Below are 26,613 nucleotides of genomic sequence, written 5' to 3' on the forward strand. Positions count from 1 at the left end.
TTCTTTTCCAAGCTGTTGACTCTTTTTTTTTTCATAATTCTCTTATATGAGTTTTATTTCTTTTCCCCATTTTTCCTCTAACTCTTTTACTTGATTTTAAAAATTCTTTTTAAGTTCTTTCAAGAGGACTTTAAAAGCTTGAAACCAATTCACATTCCCCTTTTAGGCTTTACATGTTGGCATTTTGTTGTTATTGTCTTCTTCTGAGGTTGTGTTTTGGCTTTCCCTGTCACCATAATAGCTTTCTATGCTCAGGGTTCTTTTGTTTTTTGCTCATTTTAGAAAATTGACCTCTACTCCTGGAGTATAGGGCACTGTTCCAAGCTTCTTGCACTGGGCTCCAGAGGTCTGATCAATGGCTTTCTATTCTGGAGTCCCTGTGGCTGGTGGCTTGTTCTTTCTGTTTGGGTGGCTTGGTCTAATCATGACTGTTGTGCCTTGAGTTCTAGGGCTGGTGGTTTGCCTACTTCATTAGAGCTTGAGACCTTAAGGCTGGCTTGTTGTACCACTGGTTTACTGAGCCCTGACTGTAGAGCCTTGCTTTCTAATCTGTGTACTGAATAAGAGCCTCCCATTGGCTTGCCTGGACACAACTTGCACTGGAATGTGTTCCCCCTTTACTCATGTGAGACTGATTTTCTTGAAGTTCTTCTAAGTTTTCTTGAGTTAAAAATACTTTCACTCTGTCTTTTTGTTGATTCTTTCACTTCAGAATTCTTTTAGAGGCTTGATTTTAACATTGTTTTCAAGGAAAACTGAAGAGATCTCAAGCAACTTTCTGGCTTTCTGCCATCTTGGTTCTGTGTCCCTTAATGCAACTTTTAGTTGACCTGTACTAGATATTGAAGATCATACTAAGTGTGAATAAACTAAACTATGTGCTTTCTGACTTTTGATGATTATAAGATATGTGTAAGCCTTTTCTTATTTTCCTTTTAGTCTGAATGCCTTGACAGCTGTTTATGAATATAGCTCTTCAGGCAGTCTGGGCTTCATCCCTTCTAGGCTTACACCTGTGTCTCTAAGTTGTAGGTAAACTGCATATTGCCCACCTCCTCACACCATGTATCATTGTTAGGCAAATAGCAATGAAGCCTGTTGAGATGTGTTTCTTGTACGAACATATGCAAGTACAAAAAGGTCAGGATTTCCAATGATAAAGCTCAATTGTTTGTCATCCTCCCTTAGAATTTGTATAGTATTTTCTATGTGTTCTTTGCATTATCTTCATTATTTTAGTATTATATTTTTTTAGTCAGAACATTCAATTTATTCTTTAAATATGTTACAATGATCCTTAACTATGCTAAATTATAATACATTTCATTCAAGAGGGAAAAAATACACATATGCAGACAAAATAGAATTGAAGAAACAGTAGAAAAAAAGAGAAAGGTGAAGTAGGGATAAGGAATGCTAGTATTTGCAAAACACAAATTTTGTTTGTGGTATAAACATCAATTCATAGGTTAGAAAAGAAAAACAAAAGATAGAATGATAGAAATTAATTTTCCTAAGTTCTGTGCAGGATATATGTATTTATAATATTTAGGTTACTTCCCAAATCTATCCATTTTGGCTTTTGAAATGAGTACAACTTTCTTATGTGCTTTGTTGGCCTTCTGAAGATTTTCAGTAATGGGAAGTGGCAGGCTATATCCTACTTCTTTTATGTTAAAATTACCCCTTGTAAAGGGGTCAGGAGTAGCTAAGACAAGTAAGGGATATACCCAGTGTAAGAAATGATTTTTTCATGTATTCTCAATTCCAAGCATGACATTAGGTACAGAGTAAGTTCATAATAAATGTTTATTGATTTCTTGATTGTGGTGACTTTTGTCATGATTACTAGTTTACGTGGTATTGCTCTTTACCTGTGGAAGCATAATTCATTGTAAACCGAAGAATTATTCTTCTTCAGAGGAGAGAAAACCTTTCCATATATGACATATGACCTGTCACAATTTGAGAATCTTAGAAGATAGTCGACAAGCAGTTAGCAAGTGCTTGTTATGTCCCTCACCCTGTTCTAGGCAGGAAAGAATTGCTGATCTCAAGGAATATACATTCTAACAGAGGAGAGGAGATATAAATAAGTATCTACAAGTTAAATACAGAGAAGGTAAAGGTCTGAAAATAGATGGAGACTTACACAGAGCAGATAATAAAGCAAGAAAAACTCTTAGAAATTGTCTGATCCAAATCTCATTTTTCAAATGAAAAAACCGATGTGAAATGACATTGAATGAAGTATCAGTAAAAGATGATGGAATACTCATGTGCATAGCACTTATGTTTGTTGATTTATGAAGTTTAATGGTTTCTATTCTTCTTGAGTCAGTGAACCTGGCTCACACATAGATATACATACAGTCATTCTATCTCAGACAGTACTGTGCACCCTCATTTTTCTTAAAATAATCTATGCAAATAATTTTCTTATGTTTAAACTGGGTAAAATAAAATTAATAGTCAAAATTTTAATAATACAGAAAGGAACATGTTATCAAACATGTTAAGATAGCATAATATACACAATATATCTATTAATTGATGAAAACCATAGTTTTCATATAACTAATAAAATAATAAAATTTTAATGTGATTTTTAAGTACAGAGTTTCTGGAAATATTGCATTGATAATATTGTTGTTCACAATTCTGTTTTAATCAGTAATATAAATTGACACTTGGTTTTTCTGATAATAGAGACAAAAACACATTTCACATAACTAGATTTTTTAAATAGTAAAAAAATTGCATTTGTTTGATAAACCAGTGAACTTTTTATGTAACTATTGATAAATCATAATAAGATTTTCATGTTCAAAAACTTAATCCAAACTTCAGACAAAGTATTACAAGGCAAACCTGTGCTCAGATGGAACAAAATCAAATATATCACATTTTCTATGGTAAAAAGGTTCTTCAACTACTTAAATTGACAGGCATACAAAATAATAAGATAATTGCTTCTATAGACTGGTCTAGGATTAACAAGTGGATCTTTACTTTCTTTTATTTCATTTGCAGGATAGGAATTTTTTATACTGGGATACATATAAAATATTATTTTGCTAATGTATTATCCTTGATTTTTACTTTTTAAAAATATAGTTACTTTATTTTCTTGAGTAAAACAAATTTGATTTATTTAAGATACTGTTTTTCAAAAATATTTTAAAAATTCACCAGTTTAAGTAGAAAACTTCTTTTATATAATAAATTGTCTTCAAATTTATTATCACTAAGAAAAGTTATTTCTCCTTTTTATTAAAACATCACCCCCAAATCATAAGGATACCAGCACATTTTTAAAGGATGTAGAAGTGTCCTGTATGCTGCACCAGTTTTGTCACATAATTTTTCATTGTTTCTCTTTTAATGATTTTTTTTAAAGTTAATTACTTTTATAAAAAACTTGAAAAACTATGTAGTTGTCCATATTTCTCAACTTTGGAGTAATTATGAAGCATTTAATATATACATAAATTTAAGAGATGTCTTTTTTGACTTGTGTTTTGTATTAATGTTGATAAAGCTTTGTGATCACTAGATCCAAAGAATTCTTCCAGAATATGTTATTAAAAATGCATCAATTTTATGAAAAATATCTCTTGATGTGTTGATCTCTACAAGATATCAAATATTCGATTACATCTTTTTCAACAACATATAATACATGCATGATCAAATGTAAATTTTCAACTGCATTTGTGACTCCATTCATTGTAGTGTAAAAGAAGAAGACCTTTGCTTTTTAATGAATTGATCATATGGAAAGCCTTCAGAAATATGGCCAATTCTTCAAACTATTCAAGGCTATCTTGCATATAATTCACTAAGGACCACTTAATCATATGAATAACTGTAGTTAACATGTTTTCTACTGAATAAAAAAGTTTATACTTAGCAATTCTTTCATTTATCTTATAAGACACAAAAAATCATTTTGATGTGATAATTTTTTGGGAGTGAGAAGTTTGTTTTTACTTAGTAAAAAGGTTTTTATTTCTGGTAAAATTCCTTTGTCATTTCACAAGTTATATTTCAATTTCTTTCTTTTTTCTTTTCTTTTTATTTTTTTGGATTAAACATAATCTACAGTTAAAATGATTACATCAAGAAAGCATGTGGTCTTTTCTTTTCATCAGTAATAATACTGTTGAATTTCCATTATAAATAAAGTGGGTAAGACGTTTTATATGGGCTTTTTACTCTGTTTCTATATTTCTGTTATATAAGCTACCCCTTTTTTTGTCTTTTTCTTATATTAATTTCAGCTGCTTCAGAAGATTTTTCTCCCCAAATCAGTTTTGTATTTATTTCATGGAGAGATAGTACTTCACATTTTAAAAATTAGAAGCAGCAAAATTTAATAACTACATTTAATTATTGAAAATTTCAAATGTTTATATAAATTTTCACATTTAAAATGTGTTTTCATAGGTTTCAGTTAATCTAATTTACCAAAATGAATATTATTGAGAAGTGTAACATTTTATCAAGCTTTTAACTTCCTCAAAATATTTTTTAACTTCAAGTTTACACATTTTATGTTCAAATGTATCTGAGTGAAAGAACAAAACTTATGTGTGTCATGCACAGATGATAACTGAGATTGTGATGGATTGATCATACTTTGTGTCAACATATGCCAACTCAAATTTGCCTTTATTTGACCTATTCTATTAAATAATCTCTGAGATGAATGCACTCTCTGGTAGAGTGAATTAATCATATTAGTCTCTTTCTTTAATACTTTGATGGGGACTTTGTTTTTATTGAAAGAAATCATTAATTTAGAAGTTCTATTAAAATATTGAACAATTTTATTCTTTGCTTCATTTCCCAATGAAGTCTTAGTTCTATATGGAAAACGTCTATAGGACATATAAAGAAATATAAGATCAAATTCTTGCCTTCAAGAACATTACTATCCATCTATCTATCTATGAAAATCCCAGAAAAGTTGTTATAATAAAGATAACAAATAAAGACTGAGAAATAGAATGTTATTAATAAAAACTTTGTGCAGTTTAGAAAGTGATTTCATGCATTTTGACAGAAATGATTATATCTATTTTACAGTTGAGAAAATTGAAGCTAGAAATAGCTAAGTGACTTGCCCAAAATCATATACCTAGTAAACAGTAAAGCCAGAATTTGAACCACTTTGCACTTTCTGCTTCCAGGTCCTTTTTCTGTTTATTGTACTGTACTAGGATTAATTAATTGTACTAGGATTAATACTAAGATTAATTATACTATACTTGGATTAATGGTAAAATTGCAAGAAAACATCTGCTATAAGAATTCAGAAGGGGAGAGGTTCAGTGACTTGTCCAAAGTAAAAGTGGTAGTTGTAAGGATTATCAGAGATTCAGAGAGTGCTGATCTGCTTCCTGCTTTGAAAGATACAAACTACTGATGAAAACAAAAAACAAACAAAAAATCAAGACAGTTGAAAACAAAAGAGGGCAACCAAAATTGAGATATAATTTGAGATCTTAAAAAATTAACAAATATTTTTCTAGTAACATTTTTTGGGACTGTGAGTCAATAATAAATATTTAGCTTTCTTATATTATTGTGAACTGAATATTAAACATGGTAAAATGGATAGGCATTTACCTTATGAATTTAGAAAGCCATTTAAAACTTGATGCCCCAGTTTAAGTGGACCTCCTTGCTATTGTGTTTATCCATATATTCACATTCTTTCAGTAAACATATTTCCTAAGTGCTTATTGTATGACATTGTACTAGGCACAGTGAAGTATGCATATTCCCAAATTAGTATCTTAAAGGAGTTTATAATATGATTGATGACACAAAAACCAAACTATGCCCAAAGGACCATGCATATCATTTGACTTAGTAATACCACTAGTGGTATGTATCACCAAAGATATCAAAAAACAAAAAGAAAAAGAAATTATATTTACAAAAATATGCATAGCAGCTTTTCTCAGAGCAAAGAACTGGAAATTGAGGCAATGCTCATAAATTGGAAAATTACTGAATAAATGGCATTATGTAATTATAATGGAATACTATTGTACTATAAGAAATGGTGAGCAGGATGCTCCAAAAAACCCAAACTTTCAGAAAAAAAGACTTTTATGAGCTAATGCAAAGTGAAATGTAATGTATACAAAGTTAACAATAATATTGTAAGATGATCAGCTGTGACTGACATAACTGTTCTCAGCAGTACAATGATCAAAGATAACTGAAGGACTTGTGGTGAAAAATACTATCCCTACTTAAAGAGCTTATTGTGTCTGAATGCAGATTGAAACATACTTTTAAAATTTTTCTTTATTTTTCTTGAGGTTTTTTTTTTTGTGCTTTCTTTCACAACATGACTACTATGATATTTTGGTATTCTGCATGACTGTGCATTAATAACCTATATTGAGTTGCTCTCATTCCTGGTAAGGGGAGGATGGGGAAGAAGAAAGGGAAAAATCTGTAACTCAAAGTTTTAAAAATGAATGTTGAAAATTGTTTTTTAAATGTAACTGGGGAAAAATAAAATACTAAATGAATTGCAAAAAAAGGACACAAAATCCAGATGGACAAGAATGTGAGTGAATGTAAGTTAACATTGTGCCAATTAGGCCCAGAGCTAAGAAACATATAAGAAGGGGATAATTTATACATATTTGATCGAGTCATTCTCATTCAAATATCCAGTTATTTTTGTGGCAAAGGCTCATTTATTTGCTTTTGGTTTAATTTAATTGGTTTTTATAGAATCATAGATTTGGAGCTTGAAGAGAACTTTGTTGTTTAGTTATTTTAGTTGTGTTTGACTTTTTGTAACTATATTTGGGATTTTCTTCTCCAGCTTATTTTACAGATGAAGAAACTGAGGCAATTTGGGTTAAGTGTCTTGCCCAATGTCTCATAACTAGTAAGTATCTGAGTTTTGAATATAGGGAGAGGAGTATTCCTGATTCTAGGACCAGAATTCTGAACTATGGTGCCACCTTGCTTATCTTTAAAGGGACTTTGAAGGGACCTTTGTGATTACCCAAATCAATGCCCTCATATTACAGAGAAGGAAATTAATTCCATATTGAAATTGAAAAAATTTGGGCAAGATCACATGTTTAGTAAGTAGAAGAGCTATTATTAGAACTCATACTCTGATTTCAGATTCACTCTTCTTTTCACTGTATCACATAAAAAAAAAAAAACCAACAAAAACAAAACTTTTTAAGTTCCAATGATGTGTATCTTGGATAGTTGAGGAGACATTAGGCACTAGATAACAAAAATGGCCTCAGTGGGTTTCCTGAGCTGTTTTGTAGGGAAAAAATTGTGATTTTGGAAAGTGTATTAAGGCTGATTTGTAACACAGAATGAGAACACGAGTATACAAATTGAAACTGCTAGAAATTCAGACAGTGCACACCACCTGCAAATCACAAGATCTGTTTATAATGGTCTCAAGCTCAGCTACTCATCACAGGCCCTTCATTGAAGTTTCCATGGCAATGGAGAATTTCTTTTTTGCCTTCCTAATCAGAGCATTTGTAAATTAAAGTGTTGACTCACTTTCTGTATGTGAGGCTTCATTGTATTGATAGGGAAATGTTAAAGAAAGAGCAGCCATTCTAGTTTTGTGTCTTCTTTGCATGTGCAGAAATTTAATTATCCTGTTCTTTCAGCTTTCTTCTTCAGGACAAATTCTAGTGTTTGCCCTTAATTTGTATGTAAATGTCTGTATGCTCAAAGGAGCAAACAAACTGATGGCATTTGAGCTTTCCCCCACTTTCTTAAAACATATCTTTCAGTATTCTGATTTGAATTTTTATTTTTTAAATCATCAATTTTGAATAGAATTTATTTTAAATTACATTGGGAAGTGAGCAAACTTATGATATTTGAGCTTCCCCCCTTTTTTCTAATATCCTGATTTAAAATGTTATTTTTAATCAGAAGTTTTTAATACAATTTATTTTAAATTACATTAGGAAATGAGATAAAATGTTATTTTGTAACTCATAGTAGTGATAGAAAACATAGTAGAGAAATAGTAAGGATTCAAAACTAGATAAAGCAAGAAAATTAATCCAGCTTCAAGCACACAAAGCTCAGTATATCATCCTATGGCTGCATTAATTTACAACAAATGCTAAAATCAATTTTGGGACTAGCATGGGAAAGAAAGGGACAGAAGGTGGTGCATTGGATAGAGTTCTGGGACTGGTCAGGAAAACCTGAGTTCAAATCTACCCTTATATAATTTATTAGCTGTATAACACTGGGCAATTAATTCACTTAACCTTGTGTACCTCAGTTTTCTTATTTGTAAAACAAGATAGGGAAGGGAATGGCAAACCACTCCAGAATCTTTGCCAAGAAAAATCTTAATGGATCATAAAGAGTCAAACATGACTGAAAAATGACTAAACAAAACAATTAAATAAAAAGGAAAGTATGAAAGTATAAAGTAAACATTTTGTACCCAGATATCTAATTATATTCAGATGTAAATTTGACTACAGATTATCTTCACTACTAGGTCTCACTGCCTTTCTATTCATTGTAAATGAATTAAAATTAAAATTAGCTTACTATTTTCCAAATAACTTTCATAACCAAAAGTGGTTAACTGGTGTTTTGCTAGCTATTCCTGCTGCTTTTATCACCCCATCTTCCTTCTTAGGCCACAGGGACTGCTAACCTTACAAACAAATTGCACTTTCTCAGCTACTTTTATCTAAAAAACTTAATAAAATCTACATTTCCTGCCTGACAGGTGAGAAAAGTGTAGTATAATTTAAAAAAATTAGACCAGTTTCAGTACACGTTTTGCCAAGTTTGAATGATTGTCACTGAGTCACCGAATCTATCAATTTCATCTTCTCAAATATGAAACCCTCAATGTCTTCATCTATAAAATGATTTGATAGATAATCCTAATTTTGGTGATAATGTTAACAAGAATTGAAATGACCAGAATATGGGCAGCAGAAAGGAAAGGGAATGGTAGTATGAAGTCTGGGTAATTCACATATAATGGATAATCAGCAATATATGGCATCAGCTTTCCCCTTTTGCTCAATGCAAGCTTTTTCACAGAGACAGTTTCACAATTGGAGAACGTTGTTTAGAGAGATACTACTGTTTTCTCTTTTGTACTACCGTGGTTTGAATATTGAGGAGAATTTCTTTACTATAATTTGGGAAATTGGATCATAGATGAAAGTGATTTGATTTTCTCAGAATTCCACAAGGTGATGAAAGAAAATTCATATTTTTAAAGTTTATTGTAAAGTGTTTTTTTCCCTGGCTTGGTTTCTAGCTCATTTTTATTTCTGAAATTATAGTGCTTACCCCATTTTTCCTTAAGGAAAAATCTTTTAGTTGGACAAATCCTATAGTCAGGTGTTTAATAATTTTGTCTAATAATTTTAACATCTATTTTTTGCTTAATTTTATTCCATTTTCTTTTACAAATTTCTTCTAACATCTCCACTCTGAAACTCTGCAAATCCTAGTTTAATATAAGAAAAACAAAAACAAAAACTTCCTAATACTTAGATCAGTCCAAAAGAAGAATGAGAGTGTGTATTCAATCAAGTATTATTAAACACCTATTATGTGGCACTGTGGATGCAGATCGAAAGGAGGAAGGAAGGAAACAAGCATTCATCTTGGGCCAAGCACTTCAGAAATATTATCTCATTTAATCCTCATAACTCTGAAAGGTAGTTACTATTATTTCTCTCCATTTTATAGGTAAGGTCCCTGGGACAAACAGAGGTTAAGTTACTTGCCTAGATTGCCAGAGTTAGTAACTACCTAAGATTAGATTTGAACTCAAATCTTTCTGCAGGACTCGTGCTCTAACCATTCTAATCATTCATCATTGGTGCTTTAACCTTGGACTATGGAAATAATTCTCACTTTCTAAAAGCTAGATGAACTCTGTTGTATTGTGGAGGGGATTTTCTATACAGGAATTTAATGGTAAAATAACCTTTATGATCTTTTTCTGCTCTGAGATTCTGTTTTTCTTTGACTAGATAATTTTTCTTAATTGTCTCTTCTAGCCCTGAAATTCTATGTTTTAAGAACAATTGATTTGTAGCTTTAGTCTCATGGTTACATTTTCTTTCTGGAACCCAGCATAGACTTTTACTTTCTTTTTAATTCCCTGTTCCTTCCTCTACCAAGACTCTATGGACCAGGTACTGCTAATTTTCAGAAAAAACAAAACAAAACAAAACAAAACTGTTGTTTAGGGGATTCACTGCCATTCTTCATTGAAATTAAGACAACCTCTATCCTGTTTTTGCTTGTACCTCTTACCAGCTGCACTGCTTGAGCACCCACCCTTTTGTGTCTCTACTTCCCATTTATAAGATATGAGCAATACCTGATTTCACCTAATTGCTCCTGTGTGGGTGGAGTGGGAACTAAAATTTAAGTCACATTGATAATTTTGTTAAAAGCTCTTCCTCCTCCCTTCTTTCTCTTCCTATTTCTATCTCTCTCCTTCTTCATGTGCTCTTTGTCTGTCTAGCTTTCTGTGTCTGTCTGATTCTCTCTCTTTCTCTCTCTCTCTCCCCTCCCCTCCCCTCCCCTCCCCTCCCCTCCCCTCCCCTCTCCTCTCCTCTCCTCTCCTCTCCTCTCCTCTCTTCTCCTCTCCTCTCCTCTCCTCTCCTCTCCTCTCCTCTCCTCTCCTCTCCTCTCCTCTCCTCTCCTCTCCTCTCCCCTCCTCTCCTCTCCTCTTCTCTCCCCTCCCCTCCCCTCCCCTCCCCTCCCCTCCCCTCCCCTCCCCTCCCCTCCCCTCTCCTCTCCTCTCCTCTCCTCTCCTCTCCTCTCCTCTCCTCTCCTCTCCTCTCCTCTCCTCTCCTCTCCTCTCCTCTCCTCTCCTCTCCTCTCCTCTCCTCTCCTCTCCTCTCCTCTCCTCTCCTCTCCTCTCCTCTCCTCTCCTCTCCTCCCCTCTCCTCTCCTCCCCTCCCCTCTCCTCCCCTCCCCTCCCCTCTCCTCTCCTCTCCTCTCCTCCCCTCCCCTCCCCTCCCCTCCCCTCCCCTCCCCTCCCCTCTCCTCTCATCTATATACAAAATGCTGTAGCACACCGTGCGAGAGAAATTAATAAGGTTATCAGTGTGGGCTAGGCTCTTTGTTGATGTATCAAGGAAAAAAATCTCCTTTTCTAAAGAGGCTATTCATAAATTGATGGGATGTGAGGAGGAAGGAGGGAGGAAAGAAATGAAGGAAGGAATAAAGGAAAAAAAGGAAAGAAATAGTAACATTGTCCAATTGGATCTATCCCCAGTAGGACAGCTACTGCTACACACAGATTGTTCACCCAGTGACATTAGGAGGGTGATGTTTTGACTAGCAAGTGAATTGGATATAAGTAAGGCAGGGCTGTGCAAAGTCATAAGCCTCACTCTGTCCTCCAGAATCATCTGAGCCCAGTGATAAAACATAGAAATGACCCCAAATGCAAAATGAGGATAATAATAGCACCTAATTCCCAGCATTGGGATCCTTGATTATCTAGGCTTTCTTCATAGTTGTTTAAAATGTAATGAGCTCGTTTTAACCTACTATATGCTTCTCCATTACTCTCTGAGGAACAGTCTTTTTTTTTTTTTTTTTTTTTTGCTGGGGCAATTTGGATTAATTAAGCTAGAAAATGTTAAGTGTCTGAGGCCAGATTTGAACTCTGGTCCTCCTGACTTTAGAGTTGGTGCTCTATCCACTGTGTCACCTAGTTGCCCCAGGAACATTCACTTTTAACTCTACAAATGTTGCAATGTTTCATGACTGGCAAGAATACAACCTCAATGGTAGAGTATTACCATAAAAAACCAGACATGCCTTTATACTTTTAAATGATATTTGACAGTTGGATGTCCTATTGGTGGGATTATAACTAAAATTCTCTCTATGCTTTTTAAAAATTACTTTAATTTGAAAGTAGTTACCAACAGTGAAGATTGCTTCTATTTTTGGATTCTTTAAAGAATCAGCTTAAATCCAACTTTCTGTGAAAGGCTTTTCCTTCTCTCCCCTTCTACTAGTGTATTCCTCTCTAAGGTTACTTTCCACTAATTTTCTACTTAATAAACATGCAATCTTCCCCTTTAGAACATGGTCTTCTTGAACTATGTTTTTTGATCCTTCCCTCCCCCACAATGCTTAGCATCATGTCTGGTACATAAATTAAGTGATTAAGTAAATGATAATTAAATGCTTATTTGACTGAATGACCAACTAGCTACTAAGAAATATTTTTTTTAACATGCCAAGACTAAAAGGCTTTTTCAACATGCCAAGGACCATAGTTTTAAATTGTCCATTTCATTTACTTTGAAGATAGATATCATTTTCATGCTTTTATAGTTCACTTGAAGAATCTTAGCAGAGATTTTAATATTTTGATCCTCACATATCAAAGTAACTTTGTTGTAGCTTTGGTTGCTTTTTTTAATGTTGTTTGCTGCCAGATAGCTTTTTAGGGGAGCTTTCAATCTGTCTTTTATTTTGGTTATTTACTTACCAAAAGTTCCTTGTGGTATTAGTGAACTTAAGACTATACCAACAGATAGAGAGTATTTTTTAATCTCACACTGGAGCAATTGAATAGTAAAAGCCGACAGTATATACAGGCACATGAATGTGCACGCACACACACACACACACACACACACACACACACACACATTGAAGTACAGTCTAAGCATTTGTGCTTAGGATAGAGGGAGAGATTTTTTTAAAAAAGAAGATAATATACCTATATAAAAATAAATTAAGGCCCGTAAGCAGGTAAAAAACCCCCTAGGTATTTTTTTTTTGGTTGATGTCAGAGATATTTAAATGGGTCAGTATATAATGTTTGAAATTAACATTAAGGAATTTAACATGTTCTTCCATAAATATAAAAATATTCTTAAATGATTTGTGCCTATGACTCATTAGATCAACTTTTATTAAAATACATATAAGGAGATTAAAGGACTGGTATCTCATAAGTGACAATTGAATGGGAATCCTATCAATATGAGCACAGCTCCAGTTCTCTGGTATATGAACATTCCATGGAAGACTGATCTTGTAGGGGTTTTGCTTACATGTGCCTTAAGGATCTTCTTTATTTGATCTAGCAATATGTATTTAAAATGAAACATTTTGTTTAACATTTCTGGCTTATTGAAAACTTGCGCTTTCCTAGAAAAGAATATGATCACAGTATGTTTTGCTTGCATTCTGAAAAATCCAAAGTGATTTTTCCAATGCTAAAGGATTTTTTCCTATGCCAAAGGATTTAGCCTATGCTAAAGTGGAAATGTGTGTTTTATTTTTGGAAGAAGTTCTTAACCTGGGATTCAGTAACTGTTTAAAATATTTTAATATGGCTTTCTATATATTGATTTCCTTTATAATCTTATGTATTTTATTTTGTACATTCAAAAACATTATACTGGTATAGTTTCTATGATTTTTATGAGACTGAAAAAAGGTCAATGACACAAAAACAAAGGTTAAGAGCCCCTGCTGAAAAGCATCCCAAGCCATTCTCCAAATATTTACTTGGACAAGTATTAATCATAGTAGAAAAGGACTTGTTAATTATCCAATATTCTTTGTTATAATTACACATGATAACATAAAGAGTGGAAGGAAAACTGATTGGAAAATTAACAATATAAATGAACACTGAAAGTATGGACTATAATTGGAGGGGGGTTAGACTTCTCTTTCTATTCACTCTTCCTTTAACTGAGCAAGTAGGTAGGGGCTGGTACCATCTTATGATTTTCAAGGGCCATTATCCTGCTGTCCCATTATTTCAGAGAGCTAATGGAAAGGAAAAGGATCTTGGCATGTAAATATCAGACAAAACTTGCTCCTGTGAATTGTAGTACTGGCATATCATAAAAGATAGATTTTTGTTTTCTAACTTTCTTTTCCCAGAAGTCTACAAAACCAAATTCAAAAACACATTGCCAAATAGTGAATTATGGGGTAGTATCTGTTCAAGTCTCCTTTTTTTATAGCAATGCTCCCAATTTGCCTGGCTTTTAAAAAAATTCTCTTATTTTGAACTTAAGAAATAAAATAAGCATTTCCATAACATTTTAGAATAGAAAAAAATGATGACTGTATATGTAACAGCAAGTTTATTGTGTATAATTTGCTATTTTAAATATATAACATTTCAAAAATGTATAATGAAGATATCACATATCTTTTTGTTTTTCCTTTTTATCTTCTCTCACTCTCACTCTAAAGATTCCTATCATACAAAGCAAATATGTGTGTATATATATGTATATATATAGATATATATATATATATTAGTCAAAATGACTTAGTCAATCAAAGTTGTTCTTAAAACAATGATGTTACTGTATATATTTTTTCTTGTTTCTTGTTTTGCTCTTCATTATTTCATGCAAGTCTAACCATGTTTTTATTTTATTTTTTAAAATAAAAAAATAATATTTTTTATTTTCACCAGTTACATGTAAACCTTTTTTTTTGCATTTGTTTTTAAAAATTTGAGTTACAAAGATAATGATAAATGTTGGAAGGATGTGGGAAAACTGAGGCACTAATACATTGTTGGTGGAGTTGTGAATTTACCCAACCAAAGAGCTATCAAACTGTATATAAATGCTCTCATCCAGTAGTGCCTGTTTTGGGTCTGTATTCCAAAGAGATCATAAAAAGGGAAAAGGATCCACCTGTGTAAAATTTTTTGTAGCAGCCCTTTTATAGTGTCAAGGAATTGGAAACTGAATGGATGCCCATCAGTTGGAGAATAGCTGAGTAAGTTATAGTATAAGAATATTATGTAATATTATTGTTCTATAAGAAATGATCAACAGAATGATTTTAGAAAGGCCTGGAGAGACTTGTATAAATTGATGCTAAATGATTTGAGTAGAACCAAGACAATGTTGTTTACAGCAACAAGAAGAATATTCAATCATTAGTTCTGATGGAGGTGAGATGAGTCAGGCCAATTCCAATGGACTTGTAATGGAGCGAGCCACCCACATTCAGAAAGAAGACAATGGAGGCTGAATGTAGATCACAACATAGTATTTTCAACTGTTTTGCTTGCTTGCTTTTTGTTTTATTTCTTATTTCTTCCCCTTTTGATCTGATTTTTCATATGCAATATGATAATTGTGGAAATGTGTCTAGAAGCATTGCACATGTTTAACATATATTTGATTACTTGCTTTCTAGGGGAGGGGTTGGAGGAAAAGAGGGAGAAAAATTTATAACAAAAGGTTTTGCAAGGGTGAATGTTGAAAACTCTCTTTGCATGTACTTTGAAAACAAAAATCTATTACTAAAATAATAACAACAAAAAACTTTTAAGTTTCAGATTCTCTCTCTTCCTGAAGGCCAAAGAGGGTAATTAATTTACCGGAAATCATATAGATAACAAAAAACCAATCTAAGATTCATGCTTGGTTCTACTGGCTCCAAATAGAGAAAGGTGTAATAGATTGGAAACCAAGAGACTTAAGTCTTAATCCATAAGTTCTAAATTGAGGATTTATTTTAGCAAGTGCATTTCAATAAAATTTGTTTCCAATGTAATCTTATATTTTTGATTAAAAAATGTTATTGTGAGCAGTAGTCTATAAGTTTCAATAAGTTGCCAAAGGGTCCATTACCAAAAAAAGAAAGCTAAGAACTCTAAGTCTGCCACTAATTTTCAGGATGACTTACGTCACTTAATTTACCTTAGACTTTTCTTCCCTGTTTATTTATAAAGTAAGGGTATCAGATTTGAGGTTCTTTCTAGCCTAATATTAAATAATTCTATAATTAAGTAAGCATTTTTCTACAGTGGAGATTTGACTCAAACTTCGGCACCATGGACAGCGCTGGAGCTGGAGCAATTGCAGCTTCTAGGGCATATTCACTTAGAGAGTACACAAGTTTGAGATGATGCTTTTATTAGACTTTTTGGAAGAGCCCAAGAACTGCAGAAAATGGTAGATGTGCTGGACCTTCATGAGGCTAGAGGAGAAGATTTTGTCACGGATAGAGATGGGAATGAGAGTGTTTACAATTTGAAAGAGAAGGCCAACTAATGCAAGGGATAGTGGCTTTGGCTCAGAGGAGGGGTCCCAGCCTGAATGTAGGAGTGCTCTAACAGTGTGGAGCAGGATGGAGATGAGCCTGAGCCCCAGCACTCTGTTGAAGATTGCATTCTCTTTGTGAATGGCATCTATGAGGAGATCACCAAAGAAGACAGAAGACATATATGACAAGTTTGTGTAATATGGGGAAATCAAGAATATTCACCTCAACCTGGATCAATGCACAGGGTAGCTCAAAGGGTATACACTAGTTGAATATAAAACATATGAGGAGATTCAGGTTGCCATAGAGGAATTCAAAGGTCAGGATATAATGGGGCAATCAATAAGTATGGACTAGTATTTTGTTTGAGCACCATCTAAAGACAAAAGAAGAGGTGACCAAAGATGGAGCAGGAGTCCAGACCAGAGATCTCACTGAGTGCACTGCTCACATATCATTCTCTTCAGAACATCAGTTTACCTATATTCAGCCTCCTAGAAAAGAGGCTGGGATGGGAATATGATTTATTCTCTCACCTCCTTAAGTATTGCTTTTCCATTGTGAAAAAAAAAAAGTTTAGTTTTTCCTTTCTTTTCTTTTTTTTTAAGAGGACTTTAAAATTGCTACATTGGTAATCCTTAGTTTATCACTTAATAATAAGAATAATTTACAGAATTAGGCATTACTAGGTCCTTCCCCTGCCTCAGGGATTGAGTTCCGGTGAGTGGTTTCCAGTCTATTCCTGTTGTAGTTCCTCTCAAGATGGTCTCTCTAGCAGTAGAGAGAAAAAACCTTATAGTTTTTTAGTGTCTCTGTCTCATTCCAATAAAGTTAGTGCTGGATTCTTTTCCAAGTGGAGAGTAGACTCTGGTGCTTTCCTGATTGTTTAATTGAATTTATTTCAATTGACCCTTATATTATCTTCACATCAGAATTAACATTTGTATAGTACTTTTTAGAGTGAAAGATGATTTACAAATATTCTCTCTTTTTAACTTCTTTGCAACCAGGGAATATAAGTGCAATTATTATTCCCATTTTGCAAATGGGAAAACAGAAGCAATTGCCCAGGGTCACATGAGCCAAAATTTGAAGTCCTGATTCCATGTCCAGTGTGTTACTGACTACTTCATAAATTATAAAGGTGATACGAGAGTATGTTTCATTCTGCTTTTTTTCAATACATTTTGTGTTGTTTGTCCTGGGCATTAAATTTCTAGTTATGGTTCTGACTATGGGGACTTCATATATTGCTATTACTAAAGAAAATATATGTATTTGGTTAGGGAAGCACTTAACAATGCCTAAGGTTATTCTTGTGACTCATTTACCAGGAAGCCCCATTTGAATCTTGTTGCTATTCACACTTTCCAAGTTTGATGAGTAATATTCTCTTAATATCTTTAAGTTAAGGACATTAAGTGTTCATGATACCTGAACTGGAAAATATCTTATGTAACTTAAAAACTTTAAAGACTAAGCATTGTGAATAGTTTAGTGTTGTAATTAGTGAAATGTAACATAGTTTTTCTCAGCATTATTTAATAACAGGTATAATAATAAGGCTAATTTTGACATTTGAAAAATTTTAAAGAAAATCTTCAAGGTTGGAAACAGACAAATATTGTCATGATTTTGAGAAAAAAGAGGGAGAAGATAAATTAAGAGAATAGGTTGGTGAACTTGACTTTGATTCTTAGAAAAAATCTAGAATTATTAGAAGTATGCTTTGTGAGGATCTAGAAAAAGAAGACAGTCTGATATTAAGGTCCAGGTATGCTAGTTCCATTCATATCATCATCATTATCATTGTCATCATCATTTTTATTTTAAATTTGGCAACAGGATTACTTATTGGAAGATAAGATGTATTCTGCAGAAAGAATGTACTGGAATTTCAGTAAGAGCTTTGACTTATTCTGTCATATGAAGGCTCATTCCTTTGACACATAGTTGACTAGTCTACCCTATAGTTGTAGAAAGCTATCTTTGACTCCAAGAGTTTAAATGACTTGTCTAAGATCAGATGCTCATATGTGTCAGAGCCAGAGATTTAACTAGGTCTTTGGGATTCTAATGATAACTTTCAATTCTGTATAGGAGTGGTATAAAATTCAAGTAGAGATCCCTGTGGGCTGTATGTTGACATGGAAAGCCATAAATTGACAATACATAACATCTCTTATATTTATTTAATAAAACATTTTCTAAATACATTTTAACCTGATTTGGGCCCAGCTACTCTGCTATGTACCACATAGTGTTTTTCTTTATGGTGATCTGAAATTCCATTACTTAGAGATTTATTTGGATTAACAAGTAAATCTGAAAAGATAAAGGGAAGGGACAGCAATTGTTTATATGTTACTGTAGATTACACAATACTCTTTCTTAAAGACATAATTCCAGATATTTTTAGGAAATGGAGTAGTCCTTATGTTAAACTGAAGACTTCTGAAGGAAAAATGGGTGACCTTTGATGTGAGGCTTTTTTTTTATTTATAAAATTTTTTGACAGTATATATGCATGAGTAATAATTTTTTTTATAACATTATCCCTTGTATTCATTTTTCCAAATTATCCCCTCCCTCCCTCCACTCCCTCCCCTAGATGACAGGCAATCCCATACATTTTATATGTGTTGCAATATAACCTAGATACAATATATATGTGTAAATCCCATTTTCTTGTTGCACATTAAGTATTAGATTCCGAAGGTGTAAGTAACCTGGGTAGATAGACAGTAGTGCTAACAATTTACATTCACTTCTCAGTGCTCCTTCTCTGGGTGTAGTTGTTTCTGTCCATCATTGATCAACTGGAAGTGAGTTGGATCTTCTTTATGTTGAAGATATCCACTTCCATCAGAATATATCTTCATACAGTATTGTTGTTGAAGTGTATAATGATCTTCTGGTTCTGCTCATTTCACTCAGCATCAGTTGATGTAAGTCTCTCCAAGCCTCTCTGTATTCATCCTGTTGGTCATTTCTTACAGAACAATAATATTCCATAACATTCATATACCATAATTTACCCAACCATTCTGCAATTGATGGGCAACCATTCATCTTCCAGTTTCTAGCCACTACAAAAAGAGCTGCCACAAACATTTTGGCACATATAGGTCCCTTTCTCCTCCTCAGTAATTCTTTGGGATATGAGCCCAATAGCAGCAATGCTGGGTCAAAGGGTATGATAACTTTTTGAGCATAGTTCCAAATTGTTCTCCAGAATGGTTGGATTCTTTCAATGTGAGGCTTTTTGAAAGCTCAAAAGCTTCTAATTAGTAGTTAATCTTTTTATGCATTTTCCAAAGTGTTTGGTAAAATTGCCAATATTGTATGTATATACAATAGTCACTCTTTTTTTTTATTAACCACATTCCATCATTTATTTCATTCAAGTGTAAGAAGTGGCATATGTATTTATTGTAAGAGAGAATGTGATTATTTGATTAAAGTAAGAAGACCCTGACTTCTTCAGTCCTCCAAGAATAAAGAAACTAGTGAAATTATTCCAGGAAAGCAGATTTATGGTGTGCAAAGGGGAGAGGTGTTGTCTTCCTTTAGAAAGATGAGTAGTTAGAGAAAAATCAGTGGTGCACATGGGCTTTTATAATCATTTAAATGCTTCAGGTTGAGGAAGGGGTAGAATAGCCAGACTGAGGGTGACTGTATAAAAAGGTTATGATTATTTTATATTATACTTGGGACAGCTAGGTGAGTACAGTGGATAGAACCCCCAGCCTAGAGGCAGGAATTCAAATCTAGCTTCAGACACTTACCAGTTATGGGGCATTATTTTCCTCTTTTCCCTCAATGCTTTAATTAGATTATTAATAGCATCTAATTCTTAAAGTTATTGTGAAGATCAATGAAATAATAATTACAGAGTGTTTTGCACAGTGCCTGGCACTTAATAAATACTATATAAATATTAGCTTTTACTACTACTATGACTATGACTATGACAATGATAGCTGCTGCTACTACTACTACTACTACTACTACTACTACTACTACTACTACTACTACTACTACTACTACTACTGCTGCTGCTACTAAAAATAAAATACAGTCTAAATTCCTGTGCTGGATATAAGAGTTTGCTATTGTTATCTCATACACTATGTAATCATGGGGATGACATTTAGTCTCCATGAAACTTCATTGTTTCCATCTATAAAATAAATATATGACTTGATGATTCCAGAGGTCTTTTCCAGCTCTGTCTTTTATTTACTTTTTTTGTAAGTGTAATAATTTATTTGTCTTTTAAAATTTTTATTACTGCTGTAATATACCAATGTAACTCCAGGGATGCCATTTAATCTCTTTGGAACTCAATCTCTTCATCTTTAAATAAGATATGACTTGATAACTTCAGAAGTACCCTCTATCTCTGTCTTTCATATATTTTGCAAGTAGACAAAGTTTATTTTTCTTTTACAAAATTAAATTTGTTTTTTAAATGAATAATTTAATTTTCTTTTTATCTTACCCTTCTCCAGGAGAAAAAAGAAAAACAAATCATTGTACCAAATGTTCATAACCAAGAAAAAATACTTTTGAATTAACTATTTATAAAAAGATATGTTTCATTCTCCAAGCTAAGCTTATTGCCTCTCTATTGAGAGGTAGTTATATATTATCAGTACTCTGGAATCATATTTGGTCATTTTATTGATCAGAGTTCTTAAATCTTTCAAAATGATTAGTTTTTAAAGTTTTATTATTATTTAATAAATTGTTCTCCTATGAAGTGGCTGCTATCATTATTCTCATTTTTAAGGTGAGGAAAATGAAGTAAACTGAATTTGAGTGACTTTTCTAGGATTGCATAAGTACTAAGTATTTGAGAAGAATTTGAACTTGGGTCTTTCTTTTTCAAACTATCTACTAATCCATATATATATATATATGATATAATTCAAGAATTCAAAGTTTTTTAAACTTAAATTCATGTTTTTGCAAATACATGAAAAAAAAAAAAAGAAATTCAGCCAAGTTCATTGAACAACCACTGACTTTTATTTTTTACTAAAGTTAAAACAGTGGGCTTGGCAATGAGGAAATAAAAAAAATAGTGAATTCAGTAAGTATTTATTAAACATCTATTATGTTCAAGAAAGGCATTATATCTACTGGGTTTAAAATTAGGAAGACTATAGTTCAAATCTTCTTAAATTTGTAGCCTAAGTAACAAGTTTCTTCTTGCCTCTTTCTAAGACTTACCTATTAAATGAAAGACAAGATAAAATCTGCTCCAGTGGAAGGATTTCTTTATAAATTAGATCACAGGTACTTGATACATTGATACATATGAAAAAGTGTAAAATATTTCTGTGTTGTTGAAAAAATGCATTGTCTAGGAGGTGTAATTATATATACATGCATATATATATACATATATATAATATACACTAAATACACAACTCATTTATGTAATAGAGGTGTATGCAGTGTACTGTGGGAGTGGCAGAGAGAACTTTCAAATGTGAACATTTAAGAAGCCTTCATAGAGAAAGTTGTAGTTAAATTGGATTGCAAAGAATGGTAGGATTTTAACAGGCAAAAATGGGGAAGTAGGGAATTCAGCATGTAAAGAAAGGAGTAAACAAATTTCAGGGATATGAGAAAGGACTGAATGGTAAGGAAAGAGCACTGGATTTGTGACAGAAGATCTTGTTTTAAATAATAGCTTTGCTTATTACTGCCATATAGCCTTGGGAAAATAACTTTACCTCTCTGGGCAACAGTGTCCTAATCTGTAAAATGAAGAGATGACCTCCAAGTACTCTTGTAGTTCTAAATCTATACCCCACTGATCCCAACCTTGATTTTTCTGGAGTTCATGAAAAGGAATAGTGTGAGATAAAGCTTCCAAAGTTGAAACTAATTCCATTCAAATATAGCATCTGTATATTCAAAACTTCTACTAATTTCCCAAATCAAATTAATGATCCATCCATACATATATAAGGATTGTCTGTAATACTTAGCTATTAGTTCTCACATTTTTCTTCCTTTGTTCTTTTCTTCCAGTTAACAGTTATGGAGAAGATGAAGAGCTATCCACATCTTCTGACAGTGATGAAGAGATGATCAAGCAGTTTGAGATCTCTGTATCCCGCTCACAAAGCTTCCGCTCAGGAGTACCTGAAAAAGGAATACAAGCAAGTTCAGAGAGAAAGCCAAAATTCAATCACTTACTGTCTGGTCATGAAGAGAATAGTACAGAAGTATCTGAATGTGAAGGTATTTTTGCATTAACTTTTTATATTTGTTTATAGCAAAGGATGGCCTAACATTAATTTCTGAGAAAGTAATAGTCATAAAATTGCTTTAAAATAGGTTGCATTAAAATAACTAAAGAAACAGAGTTACAGAGGAAGAGAGAGAAAAAAGAAGAGATATACTGTTGTAGAATAAAAGAGAAAATCCAAATTTGGAGAAAAAACTAATATTATAAATAAATTTAGAAAAATATAGACCTAATAACTTTAAAAGTAAATGAATTTAACAGTCCAATAAAATTAAAAAGAATGACATATTGGATATAAAAACAGACTCCTGCATACTATTGCTTACAAGAAACAATATTAAAACCTCAAAAATAAATACAGCATTACAATGTAGGAGCTGGAAAAAATTTTAACTATGTATCTGGTAATCCCCAAAAGCAAAGGTAGGAATTCTAGTCATGATATTAGACACAATGAAAACAAACATACATAAAATTAAAGGGTATGGACAAAGAGACTACACTATGATGAATTATAGACAATAGTCCAATTTAGATATAAGGGGAAAATAACTGTATTATAAGAAGATATAGAGAGTAACACAAAAATGGCAGGAAACTTTAATGTGGATAAGTCTAACGAAACAATAAAGAAGGGAAAACATAAAACTGAACCAACTGTTGAATAAACTAAAGCTAAAATACTTATGTCTTATTTTCAGATGATGAAATTGAAACTATTTCCACTCATATGAAAGAGTGTTACAAATCACTATTGATCAGAGAAATGCAAATTAAGACAACTCTGAGATACCACTACACACCTGTCAGATTGGCTAAGATGACAGAAAAAATGATGATGAATGTTGGAGGGGATATGAGAAAACTGGGACATTGATGCATTATTGGTGGAGTTGTGAATGAATCCAACCATTCTGGAGAGCAATTTGGAATTATGCCCCAAAAGTTATCAAACTGTTCATACCCTTTGATCCAGCAGTGCTGCTACTGGGCTTATATCCCAAAGAAATACTAAAAAAAGGAAAGGGACCTGTATGTGTCAAAATGTTTTTGGTAGCCCTTTTTGTAGTGGCTAGAAACTGGAAAATGAATGGATGCCCAACAATTGGAGAATGGTTGGGTAAATTGTGGTATAAGAATGCTATGGAATATTATTGCTCTGTAAGAAATGAAGGCTTGTAGAGACTTACATGAACTGATGCTGAGTAAAATAAGCAGAACTAGGGGATCATTATATACTTCAACAACGATACTGTATGAGGGTGTATTCTGATGTTAGTGGATATCTTCAACAAAGAGAAGATATAATTCAGTTCCAATTGATCAATGATGGACAGAATCAGCTACACCCAAAGAAGGAACACTGAGAAATGAGTGTAAATTGAATTTTTGTTTTTCTTCTCAGGTTATTTTAACCTTCTGAATCCAATTCTTCTTGTGCAACAAGAAATTTGGTATTGCACACATATATCATATCTAGGATACACTATAACATATTTTACATGTATGGGACTACCTGCCATCTAAGAGAAGTGGTGGAGGGAAGGAAGGGAAAAATTGGAACAGAATTGAGTGCAAGGGCTAATGTTGTAAAAAATTAGCCATGCATATGTACTGTCAAAAAAGTTACAATTATAAAATTAAAAAAATACTTATGTCTTCTTCTAAATAGGACTGATACAGAATGTATAAATTTCTCAGCACCACATAGAACATTTTTGCAAAACTTGTCTGTATTGTAGGGCACAGAGATATTGCAAACAAATGTAAAAAATGCATCCCTTGTGTACTATAATATAATAAAAATCATAACCAGTACAGGGAGCACAAACAAAAGGCAGAGATCCATGATTAAATCCTAAATCATGAATAGGTCAAAGAATAAATAATAGTTGCAATTGATAAGTATCTAAAAACATAATAATGAGAAAATAACATAAAAACATTTCAGCAATACAGTTAAGGCAGTCCTTAGAAGAAAATATATCCCTTTAAACATTCATTTGCAATATAAAAGAGAAAGGATTAATGAGACAATACTAACTTACTATATATTTGTGAATTTTGAGAGAGTAACAACAAGGAGAAGGCTGGAGAGTCCTCACTAAGTTCCTTTCAGGAGTCCTATTCTAGAAGCTGCCACGTGGCTGTAAAGGACTTTGAAATCTATAACCACCAAAACACTCTTCAAAGGATCTGAGACCTAATAAATGTGAACCCTGCCTCTAATGGTGCAAATGATTTACATTTTTACCCTGGAACCTCATTCATATTCTCCCCTCAATAGGGAGAACATAGGTAGCAAATATACCTTCTTTTAAGTGTATTAACAATTAACAGAACAACATACTAGTTCACTATCTATTATTTCTCCCTCTCCTACTACTTATTTTCCTGAAATGCACCTCTTATGTAACTTGTTTTATTCTATGTATTCCTTGTGTGTAAGACATTGCTGATAATATGTTTCGGTCTATTCATGTTAACTCCATGTTTTTCCTTTGCCCCTTGGGTGATCTGCAATTTTGATTCATTAGGAACTGTGGTGGTCCAGGATTCATAGTAAAATAGAATCAGTATAATATTGGTATTAAAATGAGTTTTTTGTTTATTAACATGTCTTAGGCAAAAAAGTTACAAATTTTCTTAAAAGTCTCCTTTTTTTCTTATTGAATTAAAACTCTCTTAATGTTTTTTTTTTTTTTTTTAACTGGGTCTCCCCATTTCACCCAAGCTGAAAATGCAAGGGCTACTCATGACTGATTGGAAATTAGTTACCAAAACAATACAATTGTGTATTCTTCTGCATGTCATATAGCAGGCTGAATTGGACTGTATGACCTCTAATTTCACTTTAAATACTGACATTCTTTGATTTTAAGAAAATGATATGAGCAAGGATCAGAAATAGAATTCACTAGAAAAAAATAGGATTAGCAATCATTAATCTCAGACAAAGTTAAATTTAATGATTAATTCAAGAGAGAAATCTACATTAAATGTCAGTTATATCAGTATTTTTTAGATGCACTTAGTTTACCTATGTGCAAATTTGGTATATATATATGTGAGTCTGTGTTTGTGTATGAATGTAGGTGTATATAACTGTATATACATATATATGTATATGTATAGGTATGAATATATATGCAAACATACATACATACATACATACACATATATTAATAACCTATAAAGAAGCAAAGAAAAAATGGGAAAATGGGACAGTCATAAATACATAATCTCTACTATTATTATATATGTTTTTTTGAAATGGAAATTTATTGTTATATATTTTGAAACATTCCTGATGTTTCACTGTGCACATGACAGTGTTTTGTTTCTCTTTCCTTTTCTATTTTGTTTTTTCCTCAGTTTGTACTTAGTTTTATATTGAAAAAATTAAGAGAAGAAAATGATATATTTTTACGATGCACATACATACGCATACATGCATACACACAGTCCCCTAAAAGTCTCAGTTCTTAAAACTTTGGGATACCACATACATACATAAATATACACATCCACAGATATGTGCAATTTATCTACATAAATAACTGAAGATTTTCTGTGCACAATTGCATAAAAATGTACACATATATATGACACACAGAGAAAGAGAAATAGAATAGGGAAGCAGTGCTTTTTTTTTTCTTTTTCAGAACTACTAATTTAATTTATCTATTGATCATGAACTAAATGTTGTCTGTAACATTTTAAAGACCATTGTCTTATGTATAATCTTCAACAGTTAAAAATTAAAATATGAAGATCAGAATGAAAAAATGTCATAGAAGGAAACTCAGGGTCATCTAGTTCCAGCCAACGTGCTACATAAATCTGTGCAGTTAATCATTTAGAGTAATATTATTGTCAAGCATTTTGATTTTTTAAAGACTTCTTCATTTTTCTGCTTTATTTTCTGACTACTCTTCCTAAGTCCATCTTGGCAGTATGGAACATTAAACTCAGCTGTCCATTCCAGAATGAAATGAAGCCTCTTAAAATGAATCATAATTCTTTCAAGGCCAGCATTCTTTTTGATTGATTTTTCACCCTGGTCCTCTAATCTCTGAGAGGAGTCTGATAGATAATATAAATTAGAGCCTATGATACAATTTATTTAAGGGCCCAATGTGTCAAGACACCATCTTAAGTTGGAGATACAAAGATGAAAAAAAAAAAGACGTAATTCTTAATTTCAGGGAGTTTCTTTTTTATGATAGCTTTTTATTGACAGAACATATGCCTGG

General features: G+C 32.6%; 1 protein-coding gene and 1 pseudogene across 4 annotated transcripts in view; both read left to right on the top strand.

Moving 5' to 3' along the window:
- SYT16 (synaptotagmin 16) overlaps positions 1 to 26,613 on the top strand; it is a 331,817-nt gene that overhangs the window by 255,912 nt on the left and 49,292 nt on the right. For all 4 annotated transcript variants that reach the window (XM_074290314.1, XM_074290313.1, XM_074290311.1 and 1 more), the window contains one exon: positions 22,138 to 22,350. In XM_074290314.1, the coding sequence (XP_074146415.1) occupies positions 22,138 to 22,350 (213 nt within the window). The remainder of the gene's footprint in view (positions 1 to 22,137; positions 22,351 to 26,613) is intronic.
- Positions 15,915 to 16,527, top strand: LOC141556062 (RNA-binding protein 8A pseudogene; annotated as a pseudogene).

Source organism: Sminthopsis crassicaudata, chromosome 2, assembly GCF_048593235.1.
Source record: "Sminthopsis crassicaudata isolate SCR6 chromosome 2, ASM4859323v1, whole genome shotgun sequence".
In the NCBI taxonomy this organism is placed as follows: Eukaryota; Metazoa; Chordata; class Mammalia; order Dasyuromorphia; family Dasyuridae; genus Sminthopsis; species Sminthopsis crassicaudata.